The 13817-nt window shown below is 42.2% G+C and overlaps 1 protein-coding gene across 13 annotated transcripts in view; it reads right to left on the reverse strand.

Moving 5' to 3' along the window:
• DIP2A (disco interacting protein 2 homolog A) overlaps positions 1-13817 on the reverse strand; it is a 114092-nt gene that overhangs the window by 67662 nt on the left and 32613 nt on the right. For 5 of the 13 annotated variants that reach the window (XM_063640411.1, XM_063640412.1, XM_055280037.2 and 2 more), the window contains exons 4-6: positions 7692-7811; positions 5656-5907; positions 173-304 (exon numbers count right to left, since the gene is read on the reverse strand). In XM_063640411.1, the coding sequence (XP_063496481.1) occupies positions 173-304; positions 5656-5907; positions 7692-7811 (504 nt within the window). The remainder of the gene's footprint in view (positions 1-172; positions 305-5655; positions 5908-7691; positions 7812-13817) is intronic. The other 8 variants (XM_055280041.2, XM_055280038.2, XM_055280043.2 and 5 more) reach the window with 4 other exon arrangements.

A 13817-nucleotide genomic window follows, 5' to 3' on the forward strand; every position in this document is an offset into this window, starting at 1 on the left:
CATGATGCTTTCCATAACATTAACTGCACACACTGGTTTCCATTTATCTGCATAGATTAAAACTGATGGTTGGCTTGGGTTTGCTACAGTGAATACATTAGAACTGTGTTCAATACCTGAAGACAAAACCTGTGCTCTGCTATTTCACAAGGAGAAAGAGAAGCAGGCTCACCATCTGCTGTTTCCAGCATGCTCCCGCTGCACCCCCGAGGAACACTTCTCACAGAAGCCACCTGTGGACGCTCAAAGTACGAATGCTCCACGAGGCCCGTGGTGACATCAGGAGGGGCAGAATGCAGATCTGCTTTTGAAAAACACACCCAAAATGAAAGTGGCTGTTAAGTCAAATGAGTATTAAGCTGCTCTTCAAACCCCGTTAGTCTAAAGCTCCACTAGCTGAGTTCTAAGTGGGGAGAGTGTGGTATTTTCATTAATTTGTTTTCTTGGCTGACCAAAGGCATACCGGGACCCTATGAACTCCCAGACACGTTATGCCGACATCTGCATGCATGTGGGTGGCTCAATTCTCAAAGGGATCCAGACAGAACCACCATCTTCAGCACAGAGGCAGGCACAGAGTAAACCTGCCTGTCACAATGGCCTGATGAGATTTTGGTTAGAAATTCCCTCAAGGGGCTGGGCACGGTGGCTGACACCTGTAATCCCCGCACTTGGGGAGGCCGACGTAGGCAGATCACCTGAGGTCAGGGGTTCAAAACCAGCCTGGCCAACATGGCAAAACCCCGTCTCTACTAAAAATACAAAAATTAGCCGGGCGTCGTGGCACATGCCTGTAATCCCAGCTACTGGGGAGGCTGAGGCAGGAGAATCACTTGAACCCAGGAGGCAGAAGTTGCAGTGAGCTGAGATAGCACCAGTGCACTCTAACTTGGGCAACAGAGTGACACTCTCTCTCAAAAAGAAAGAAAGAAAGAAAGAAATTCCCTCAAGGAAGCAGAAACAAATTTGAAATCAATTGTCATTGGTACATTTTTTTGTAACATTATGAAAAAAACAGCCAGGATCATACAAACTACTACAACCCCCAAAAAAGTATGTTGGACACCATACCTTTGCAGTCCTAAAAGAATAAAACTACAGAAATTAAAACTTCCCCCACTGCCAGTTAAAATAGCTGCAAAACTAAGAGACCACAATCAAGTTCTTTTTTTTTTTTTTTTTTTTTGAGATGGAGTCTCACTTTATCACTGCCCAGACTGGAGTGCAGTGGCACAACCTTGGCTCACTGCAACCTCTGCCTCCTGAGTTCAAGCGATTCTCCTGTCTCAGCCCCCCAAGCAGCTGGGATTACAGGCATGCGCCACCACACCCAGCCAATTTTTGTATTTTTAGTAGAGACGGGTTTTCACCATGTTGGCCAAGCTGGTCTCGAACTCCTGGACTCAAGTGATCCAATCATCTCGGCCTCCTGAAGTGCTGGGATTACAGGTGTGAGCCACCGCGCCTGGCCACAATCAAGTTCTTAAAGTAGAATTGGTGTAACATTTAAAAACAGACATTAGATCTGGAACATATGTAAAAGTCACTCCTTCCATTGTCTGAATGTACATTTTTGTGTTTTATTTCCATGGTACCGTCCATCTATCTGTTCAGAATGCTGGCTGACTGTAAGTTCCTATAGGAATTATGGTTATAATTGGGTCTACCACTAGGAAAGGCACTGTGTCTATATGACTATAGAAATTGTGTTCTACCACAACAATGAATACATAGATGCTCGCCCATTTATAAAAATCAACATAGGGGCCAACGCGGTAGCTCACACCTGTAATCCCAGCAATTTGGGAGGTCGAGGCGGGCAGATCAGCTGAGGTCAGGAGTTTGAGAATGGCCTGGCCAACACGGTGAAACCCTGTCTCTACTAAAAATACAAAAATTATTCGGGCATGGTGGTGCATGCCTGTAATCCCAGCTACTCGGGAGGCTGAGGCAGGAGAATCGCTTGAACCCGGGAGGTGGAGGTTGCAGTGAGCTGAGATTGCACCACTGCACTCCAGCCTGGGGGACAGAGTGAGACCCTGTCACAAGAAAAAAAAAAAAAATCAATACTAGCTGTGCAGTGGCTCACACTTATAATCCCAGCACTTTGGGAGGCTGAGGCAGGAGGATCACTTGAGCCCAGGAATTTGAGACCAGCCTGGGCAACATAGCAAGATCCCATCTCTTCAAAAAAAAATTAGCTGGGCATGGTGGCGGACACCTGTGTTCCCAGCTACTTGGGAGGCTGAGGTGAAAGGACCACTGGAGCCCAGGAGTTCCAGGTTACAGTGAGCTAGGACCATACCGCTGAACTCTAGCCTGGGCCACAGAGTGAGATCTCATCTCAAAAAATAAATAAATAAATAAACACTAGTCTATGTTAGGTAGAGACAACTGGTAATGTTTAATATTTTAATGAAGGTAACTGTTAGTATCACTGTGGTACTCCTAGGTACAATGTAAAGCCGTAACTTTTTACTGGGTTTGTAGAAAGCTGAAGTATATGAAAGCACAAACTCACTATCTGCATAGCAGAATATACCTTTTGAAAAAATCTAAACCGTTAAGATTTTTCACAACCCTTGAAAAAGCCTGACGCTGATCAAATTAGCATTTTAAAGTATGTCTATCAGGAGGTTCTTTTAGTTTAAAAAGAAATTTCCCCACTCTTCCAAATCTAGCAAAAAGAATAAATGATTTTAAAAGTATATATGGAAAAAAAGGCATACATGGTATACATACATGTACTACAAGTAGTTTTTTAAAATAGCTATATAATGGCTGGGAGCAGTGGCTCATTCCTATAATCCTAACATTTTGAAAGGCCAAGGCATGAGGATCACTTGAGCCCAGGAGTTCAAGACCAGCCTGGGCAACACAGTAAAAACTCCATCTTTCCAAAAAATTTTTAAAAATTAGCTGGACATGCTGGCATTTGCCTATAGTCCCAGCTGCTCAGGAGGCTAAGGTGGGAGAATTTCTTAAGCCCAGGAGTTCAAGGCTGCAGTGAACTATGATCATGCCACTGTACTCCAGCGTGGGTGACAGAGCAAGACCCTGTCTCTAGGTGAAGAAAAAAAAAAAAACTGCATAAAAATAAACATAAACTACATTCAAAATAAAAATAAGCTACCGTAATTAAAAGAAGCTACCATAATTAAAACTACTGCTTTTAAAAATAGGTATTTACATTTGTATAAAAAAGGCTTAATATATTTGATTTCCTTAATCCAAAACTGAAAGTGATATTTTTAAAAATTATCTCTACCTGATATGTTCTACCTCAAATTTTTTACTTAATATATTCTTCCTCTTTTCATGTTTCTTTCCTTAGTTTAAATTGAAGATACATCTAGTGTTAGAAACTAAAACAAAGGATGATTTCTGTAATAAGAGGGAAGTTGAGTATTTTTGAGATTTAGAAATTCAAATTAACTATGTCCAACATTTAGGATGTGGGTAGCTACAATCTGTAGAAAACTGCAATCCTGTAAGCAAGGTATTAAATCAAGTCCAAGTTAAGAATTTTTTTAAAATGTATTAGAATTGATACAAAATGTTGATGCTAGGACTGACAAGAAAGGAAGAGATGATTACAGCTGCATTTGCAGCGTCAGGAGCTGTCTTCTACCAACATAGGTAATAAACCTACATTATAAATAATTGCAGCCAAGTCCTTTTCAGAGAATGAAAACATCTAATTCAAACACACATTAGAGTTAAATACTTTGCTTAAAGACACCCCACAATCACTGGAAAGTTGAGCGCTGTATGGTTAAACATTCTGAACTGTGGCTAATTTTTCATGCTGAATAAGCTTTTATTTCTAACCCACCAGGAAACAGTGTTGAGATGACTCAGCAATGGCTAATAAACTCAAACTACAAATGTTTTGTTTGCTCTCCTGCACCATCTCACCTAGAAAGGAGCTTCTGGGAGAAGAAATGAGGTAACAGAACATTTAAAACTACTGTTTTCCTGCCCCCGCCTCAGAATTGGAGTTAACTATGTATTTCTATAATGTTAAATCACCAGTGATGAACAGAGAAGGAAAACAACAGTGCAAAAGCTGTTTTCAAGATACGGACTGTACACCTCCTTGAGGAAAGGTGGGCAGCAGCCTCTGGCCATGGAACACCCAGGAAAGCTACAGAAACAATCTGAGCAGGCTGTTTTCCTAAGAGAAGCCTTCTCTGGAAAATGCTGCCTTCTGCTACCCTGGTAGTCTTGGCAGTTCCTGTATGAGCTGGAAGCAGTGTGGAGACAGAGCAGGGCACTGTGAGCTTTCATCTGAGACGGTTACCTCAGAAGAAGGACACATGTTCAATGGAAACACAAAGATGTATTGACTCAAACAAATAAAAACATGAAGAGCAACAGTGATGTGCCCTACAGAGGATGCTGAGACAGAAGCTGTGGGCCACCCAACATACCCAGCTTGCCCCCAATCCAGCCAAATGACCAAGGTCTTACAAAAAAGAGCTCGGCACCCATGGGGACCCCAGCACAAACACCAGTGTGTCACGGGTGTCACCATTTCAGTTTTGGCAGAAAAGCAACAAAAAGCAAAGAAAATTAATAGGAATCAAGAAAATTGGTATCAGCCCTGGCTTCACCACTTAGGCTGCTGTCTGATCTCAAGCAAGTTACAATCACTGGACTTTTTTTCTTCCTTCCTCATCTGGGAGAAAAAGGAGGGGATTAAGATGAGTCTTCAACAATACTGATTGTATTTTAAGGTACTTGTGCAAGAGTGTATGTGGATTTCACATGCCAGCTACATACAGCTAACTATGTTGCTGTTTTAGTTAAAAAATAGAATTTCAAAGGATGAAAGGTTTACACTTTTTTCATCTCTAAGATGAATGTAATCCAAAGGATTCTATGATTTGGGAAAGATCCATGCATCCATATGATTAGCTCTGACTGACACCTTTTCAGGCCGAAGGCTGTCTAACCCGGGATCTGGAGGAGCAAAAGCCCTTTACCCCAACCTCAGAGTTCCAGCAAGGTACAGAGACAACCAGTGGGCCTGCAGCTGTGAACATATAGCCAAGAGGAAAGGCACAGACAACAGAGAGGCAGCCAGGTCAAGGGTGATGATCACAGCCACCAGCAGGTATGGATGTGTGCTGACCATCTACCCCTGCACCTACTGCGTGCACCAGCTGCCCCTCAAGAGCAGGAAGGTATTATGACACTGAGAAACACCACACCCTTCTGGGGGACTATGAGAAATGCCCCATGCCCCAAAGGACTAGGACTGCCAAATTAAAGAGGTATCAAGAACTACTTTTGTTACCAAAAGGACATTTCCCAGATGAAAAATAGGTAGGTCTTGATGGGAAAAAATTTGCAACTGAGCTGTATTGTTCAAAAGGTTATTAGGGATTTAATCTGAATGATGAATTAATCAAATATTACCCCATTTCTTTCAAGTGCAATTATTAAAAGCTCAAAATCATTTAATGTCTCAGGCAGATAAGCCAGTACGGGTTATCTGGGTTGTGTGACCTCAGTCACTGGACAGCACTCAGGCCTGCAGCTAAGTCTGCAGGGTGGCGCCCGGCTCAGGTGCCCTCCACCTGCTCCTCTGTCCTGGACACTCCTGACCCCGCTCTGCTGGCACAGGGGCCGCAGCAGCTTGTTACTGACCTATGTGGGTGTGGGCCTCGAGGCCTGCGAGTGCAGTGGTAGCGGCGGCCCCCGGCGTGGCTGCAGCACTGGGAGCAGTGGTGGGTCTCCCTCCCGGGTGAGATGAAGTGGAGGATGCAGAGGATGAGGTGGACGAGCCCTGAATGACCTGGTCGAGCCAGGGCTCGACACTGGAATGGCTCTGGAGCGGAGTGGAGGTGAGTCGCCCGGGTCGCCGTAAAGAGCCCTCATCTTCTGAGGCAGACGACGTGTCTGTGGTTAAAATAACGATGACAGGCATGATATCGGGATGAGTCAAGAGGAGGACGGAGTTCCCACTCACACTGGAGCCTCCCAGGCCTGTGTGCAGCATGCTTCTGTACACCTGGCACAGCTCTGCCCAAAGCCACACAGTCAGCTCAAAGGTCACCCTCAATCTAGAAGGGCATGCAAGAAGCCCTACTGTGGGGAAAATGATTCCACGAGCCCCCAGCTCCCCAGAGAGAACTCAGCCACAGGGCACCACACACACTCAGTGAAGACAGCCTCTGATCTCCTAAACAGCTTCAGCATATACCTCAGTGGGGGTGTTCTGTGAATACCCAGTGCTGCACTGCATGTCCACAGAGTCGGACACCATATCCACACATCAGTCAACATCACCCAGGCGCGAGCCTGTGCCCAGCCCTACACCTTGGAGGCCATGAGAAGGCATCCTGGCCTGTGCACGGCCCCAGCAACAACATGGTGGCCATGGGAGGGCCGCAGCCCTGTCTACATGCATCCTTTCAGGATAGTCATGGGAACTAGCTCTAAAAACAATTCCTTCCCCAAGAAAATTGCTTCAGTCAACAAAATTAACTGTACATTAAGGTTTCTTCAAGTCAGCATGACTGTGTGTTTTATTATGGGTTTTACAATTAATAATTAAAACATTATTTTAAAATTGGATAGTGTCTATAGCTATATTTAGCAAAAACAATAATTTGACAGCCATTTCTAAGATTTTTTCAAAAATAAACTTCTTTTAAGCAAGAAAGTGTTACCAAAACCACTAAATCATCTTACGAATCTGGTGTGTCTGGTTTTATTGTGTAGTATCTCCAAATGCCTAAACCAAAAATGGGTGTCACTATTTTTGATACTTTAAATATATGACAACAACGCAAGTTCATGAATGTGAAGTCGTTAGACACTATTGACATCTTGTACAGTTTAACAGGAAGACTAAAATACATTATTGCTAGAGAGAAACCTCATATAAAAGTTTTCATTTCTTTTTTTTTTTTTTTTTTTTTTTTTTTTGAGACGGAGTCTCGCTGTCACCCAGGCTGGAGTGCAGTGGCGCTATCTCGGCTCACTGCAAGCTCCACCTCCCGGGTTCACACCATTCTCCTGCCTCAGCCTCCCGAGTAGCTGGGACTACAGGCGCCCGCCACCGCGCCCAGCTAACTTTTTGTATTTTTAGTAGAGATGGGGTTTCACCATGGTCTCGATCTCCTGACCTCGTGATCCGCCCGCCTCGGCCTCCCAAAGTGCTGGGATTACAGGCGTGAGCCACCACGCCTGGCCAGAAGTTTTCATTTCTAACGGTACCGACAATAAAACAACAACACAATCAACCCCGAAACTTTCCAAATAGTCTTATACTGTTGCATGTAAGTCCTGGTTACAACCTGTTAAGTTATAGGTAATAAGATGAGAATAACTGTAAAATTCCTAATTCAGGAAGCTTTAGCTTAGTGCTTATTTTAGGCTCCTCTTAGTGCTTTAGGTTCTTCTCTTTACTAAAAGACATAAATAGCATCTTAGTAAAAGAAATTAAGATCCACACAAAAAGTCTTATAGAAAGCAAGCACCCATTTGGGTAAGAATACTATGTACACCATAGATTTTCAGGTAAGGAATATGAGCATATGCAAGCATTTTTAATGTCCAAATGTGTCCAATCTATACTACAGGCCAGACAGTTATTCCAACTCAATGGGAAGTAAATAGGATAACATCAGGCCTGTGAAACACTCAAAAAAGCCACACTTGACATTGCTTATCAATACCTGGAGGGGTGTAGGTTTCCACAGACGAATGCACGAGGACAGAACGTCTCTTCGAAGGCATAGGCATCTTCCTCTCTTTGTATTTGGCCAAAGCTGCTTGCACAGCTTCAGTGTGGACATCTACACAGGAAGGACAGCAGTAAAAATACTTTTTACAAGACTGGTTATAAAGCAACAAATTAAGTTTCATGTTTTTGTTTGTTTTCGGTGGGGGTAAAAGGAATAGAAGCTCTCTCTGCCTATCCCCACATGTTGGTCCTAGATTTCTTTAAATATTTCTTTGTTTGTAGATCTAACTTTGGAATCTTGTAAATATTTCCTTAGTTATAAATTAAAACTGAATAAAAGAGAAATCCCCAAAATTGAAAATAAAGTGAAACAAATGAGCCTAAATGCGTATCTAGTTGTTGGTTTAAACCACGCTTGTTCAACCCATGGCCCATGGGCCTCATACGGCTCAGGAGGGCTTTGAATGCAGCCTAATACAAATTTGTAAAATTTCTTAAAACATTATGAGATTTTTTTGCAATTTTTTTTTTTTTAGCTTATCAGCTATCGTTAGTGTTAGTGTATTTTATGTGTGGCCCAGGATAATTATTATTCTTCCAACGTGGCCCAAGGAAGCCAAAAGATTGGACACCCCTGGTTTAAACTATTGCAGCTGACTTTAAAACACTGAAGTTAAGACTGGTCAACCTCTACTTCCAGAAATATCTAATAAGGACAAAAATAACTGAACAAAAAATTTTAAACTCATATTGTTGATAGCAGTGAAGGCATTGTCATATAGATTTTTCGTGAGTCCTGTGGGATATGGCAAATGAAAAGCACTTTATAGTCTGATTCTACCATCCCTAGAGCTTGGACACTCATGAGGGAGAGGAGATACAAATGTAGATGAAAGAGGAAAGCTGGACACAGTGGGTCATGCCTGTAATCTCAGCCCTCTAGGAGGCTGAGGCAGGAGGATCATTTGAGGCCAGGACCAGCCTGGGCACCACAGCAAGACCACATTTCTGAAAAAAATTTTTTTTGAGATGGAATCTCGCTCTGTCGCCAGGCTAGAATGCAATGGCGTGATCTCAGCCCACCGCAATCTCTGCCTCCCGGGTTCAAACAATTCTCCTGCCTCAGCCTCCCGAGTAGCTGGGATTACAGGCGCTCCCCACCACGCCCTGCTAATTTTTGTATTTTTAGTACAGATGGGGTTTCACTATGTTGGCCAAGCTGGTCTTGAACTACTGACCTGGCGATCCACCCGCCTTGGCCTCTCTAAGTGCTGGGATTATAGGTGTAAGCCACCACACCTGGCCCAATTTTTTTTTGTTTAATTAGGCAGGTGCAGTGGCATGCGCCTGTGGTCCCAGCTACTCAGGAAGTAGCTGAAGTTGGAGGATCACTTGAGCCCAGGAGTTCCACGCTGCAGTAAGCTATGATTGTACCACTGCCTCCAGCCTGGGTGACAGAGTGAGAACCCAAGAAAGAAAGAGAGAAAAAGAAGGAAAGAAAGGGAAGAAAGGAAGAAAAGAAAGAGAGAGGATGGGCGCAGTGGCTCATGCCTGTAATCCCAGCACTTTGGGAGGCCGAGGTGAGCGGATCACCTGAGGTCGGGAGTTCTAGACCAGCCTGGTCAACATGGAGAAACCCTGTCTCTACTAAAAACACAAAATTAGCTGGGCATGGTGGTGCATGCCTGTAATCCCAGCTACTCGAGAGGCTGAGGCAGGAAAATCGCTTGAACCCAGGAGGCAGAGGTTGTGGTGAGCCGAGATCACGCCACTGCACTCCAGCCTGGGAAACAAGAGTGAAACTCCGTCTCAAAAACAGAGAGAGAGAGAGAGAGAAAGAAGAGAAGAGAAGAGAAAAAGAGAAGAGAACAGAAAAAGAGAAGAGAAAAAGAGAAAGAGGGAGGGATGGAGGGAAGGGAGGGAGGGAGAGAGAGAGATGAAGTACAGACCCTGTAGTTCTGAATCTGAATAGATTATGTCACTACAAACAAATGTGGCACCCTGTCTTTTAAAAGTCTGTCTTACCTCTGTACAGTGAAAATGTCTACAAACAACAATCAGCCCAATAGCAATCAGCATCCCTAGTGCCCAGACTGTGGTCTTGAAACACCATCCTCACTTAAAAAATCCTTAGAAATGGCAGATTCTGGAGCAGGGGAGAAATGCCCAGGATGAGCCTAGAACTTCTTATCCTAACAGCCAACCAGGAAATGGTCAAACAACTCGAGCCAATTTGAAGAGATTCCCAATGGCGAAGAATGGGACAATCTGAGTATCGGTAAGAATAAATACTAAAATGGACTGAAACATCAAATATGATACTGACAAAAGAAAAGAAGAAAAAGCAAAAGGAAACAAAATCAATTGGTTGCCATTGGAGGAGGCCAGTGACTCAACCTATTGTTCTGAAAACTAGTAAATAAATGGAAAGAATTAAATATTCATCTTGACTTTCCTGTACCAAGTTGTAAATAACGGAAGTTTCTCTTTATGGAAATATTCTGGCCTTTGAATGAAGAAGGAATGTCAGAATCTAAATTTCACCATTTTGCAGCCCAAAGGAAATCATCAATCTAAGAACTGAGAAAAATCACTGGTTTTCAAGCACCACAGCGAACAGCAAGAGTCAGGCCCAACATGTGTGGAGGAACACAGGGCCACCCATGACAGTCTCGTAAACAGTTGAACATTGTAACCTGACTATCATCAAACCTAGTGAGCTAAAAAGCATGTCAGAGACACTAAGAGGAACCATCAGACAAACACAGCTCAGCTTCTACAAACTAAGGTTCATAGAGGCTGAAAACACTTACCAACCAACTGCAATGTGTAGCTCTTATTTGGATCCTGGGTCCAAATAAACTTGTTCTTTAGAAGCCATACAAACAAAAGCCATGTGAACATTGGCTGAATATTTGATATTAAGGAAGTATTTATTGTTAATTACTCTGTGAAAATGGCATTATCTTTTAGAAATACAATCTTTTCAGATACAGAAACCAAGACTATTACAACATCAAAATGACAGAGATCAAGAATATTATGACATCTAAATGAAATAACATATGTGAGATTTGCTATGAAACCATATGGGGAGGAAGCAGGTAGAGTATAGATTAATCCAAGGCAGGGCATGGATGGCCGAGAATTTCTGGAGCTCGACTATGGGTCCGGGGGAGCTATAATACAACGATGGCCAGTTTTGTAGACGCTTCAATTTTCCCCAACAAATGTCTGAAAACATTTAAAAATCTCACATTTAAATGGCTTGTAGGGCCAGGTTAAACCTTTTCCCACTCAGGAAAAGTGAAGAATTCACACCTAGACATATGATAAAGTAAACTCATGGATATCAAAGACACAGAACAATTCTAAAAGCTTTCAGAGAAAAAGGGTAAATCACCTTGAAAGATCAAGAAACAGACTGACAATACTCAGTAGTAACACCAGGCACAAAAAAGCAACAGTTTTGAAGAAAAAAGTGTTAAACCTAGAATTTTACATCCAGCCAAATTATCATTTAAACATGAATATTTAATAAAAATATTATCAGACATACAAGGTTCGAAAAGCATTTCCACACAAGGACTTAACTGAAAACACTCATGGAAAAAGGCACTCACAAAAAGACAGCAAGATACAAACTGAGACCCTTGTGATGAATTTGGAAGTTACTGTGATTCCCTTACTTTAAGCATTATTGCTGTCTTAGAAAACAAGGAAAATAAGTATAGATTAAAAACAACTTAGAACTAAAAATATAGATAATATCAACCTGATAGGGTACATCAACAGATCAAAAAATACTCAACAAACCCCAAGCACAAGAAACAAAACCAGCCCACGTGCATCATAAATCACTCAACACCAGCATCTTAGTCTGCTCAGCTGCCATAACAAAACAGCATAAACTAAGTGGCTTAAACAACACAAATTTATATTCTTACTGGAGACTGTATGTCCAAGATCAAGGTGCCTCATGGTTGGTGTCTGGTGAGGGCTCTCTTCCTGGCTTACAAACATCTGCCTTCTAACCATTGTACTCATAGGGTGATGGAGCAGGGCGGGGGCCAACAAGCTCTACTGCCTCTTTTTTTTTTTTTTTCTTTTTTTTTTTTTGAGACAGAGTCTCACTCAGGCTGGAGTGCAGTAGGGCAATATTGGCTCACTGCAACCTCCACCTACCAGTTCAAGTGATTCTCATGCCTCAGTCTCCAGAGTACCTAGGACTATGGGCATGTGTCATCACACCTGGCTAATTTTTGTATTTTTAGTAGAGATGGGGTTTTGCCATGTTGGCCAGGCTGGTCTCTGCCTGCTTCAGCCTCCCAAAGTGCTGGGATTACAGGCGTGAACAACCACGCCTGGCCAATGCCTCTTCTTATAAGGGCACCAATCCCACCGTGAGGGCCCCACCCTCATGATCTCATCTAAACCTAATTACCTCCCAAAGGACCAAACTCCAAATAGCATCCCACTGGGGTTAGGGCTTCAATATAGGAATTTCAGAGAGGATATAATCAAGCCCACAGAACAGTGATAAAGCGAAAAATCTTAAAGGTGCAAGAAGAAAAAAAGACACATTAGATACAACAGAACACAGATAAGAAACAAAGTTGAAGGACTAACACTACTGATTTTAACACTTATTATTAAGGTATGATCATCAAGAGAACAGTTTTGCCATAAAGACAGATGAATAGATCAATAGAACAGAACAGAGTCCAGAAATAGATGCACGCATTTATGTGCAACTGCTTTTAGAAAAAAGTGCAAAGGGAGAAAGCACAGACTTAAGGAATAGCCCAGGAACAGTTGAATATCTCCATGCAAAAAAAATAAACTTTGATTCATACCTTGTACTTACACTAAAATTAACTTAAAAAAAAAAAAAGATCACAAACTTCAGGGCACTAAAATGGCACTAAAAAACCTAAAACTATAAAACTTGTACAAGAAAACACAAGAGAGAATCTTTGTAATCTTGGGTTAGGCAAAGATTTCTTAAACACAAGAACAAAAGCACTATCAATTTAAAAAAATGATAACTCAGACGTCATCAAGATTAAAAACTTCTGCTCTTCAAAAGATACTTTAAAGAAACACAAAGACAAATCGCAGCCTGAGAGAAAATATTGGCAAATCATATTTATGATAAAAGACCTGTATTCAAAAGATAAAGAATATACCTAGTATAAACTTCACAAGGGCAGAAACCAGTTTATTAACATCACTTCCATGAGCAGAAACAGGGTTGGGGAGAAGAGCCGGTACATGTAGAAAATAAGGAGCAGCAGAAAGGAGGAGACCTTTTCTAGGACCACTCTCACGGCAGGCACACATGTGTGCATGCATCTGCATCCAGGCATGAGGACAACAGTGCTCAGCGAAATGCTGAGGGTGGCCATCTCAGGATTCAGAGGTATCAGGTGATTTTTACCTTTGTCCTTAGATTTGGTATAACATGGCCGGGCGCGGTGGCTCACGCTTGTAATCCCAGCACTTTGGGAGGCCGAGGCGGGCGGATCACGAGGTCAGGAGATGGAGACCACGGTGAAACCCCGTCTCTACTAAAAAATACAAAAAATTAGCTGGGCGTGGTGGCGGGCGCCTGTAGTCCCAGCTACTCGGAGAGGCTGAGGCAGGAGAATGGCGTGAACCCGGGAGGCGGAGCTTGTAGTGAGCCGAGACTGCGCCACTGCACTCCAGCCTGGGCGACAGAGCGAGACTCCGTCTCAAAAAAAAAAAAAAAAAAAATTTGGTATAATTTTTTTTATATATTTAACACTAAGCATGTACTATTTATATAATCAGAGAAGAAGCTGTTTGCCACATGATAAAGTTTTCTATAAATGTATATCAAATTGGTAAGACATTATCTGGCCGAATATTTCTTAGACTATTTCTTTACACTCCCTGTTGAAAAAACATTTAAAATCTTAATCTTCGTTTTCAGTATTCTTAAAACAACTATTATCCCTATTAAAATTTTTTCTGAAAAAGGCCTGTCAAAAGAGCTTAAATGTGAAGAAAATATACAATAACACAGTGGTGAAAATATTAAACAGATAACGTGCTCAAGTTATTAATATATAAACTATAATAGAAAATGTGAATT

This window comes from Symphalangus syndactylus, chromosome 5 (genome assembly GCF_028878055.3).
Source record: "Symphalangus syndactylus isolate Jambi chromosome 5, NHGRI_mSymSyn1-v2.1_pri, whole genome shotgun sequence".
Taxonomy (NCBI): Eukaryota; Metazoa; Chordata; class Mammalia; order Primates; family Hylobatidae; genus Symphalangus; species Symphalangus syndactylus.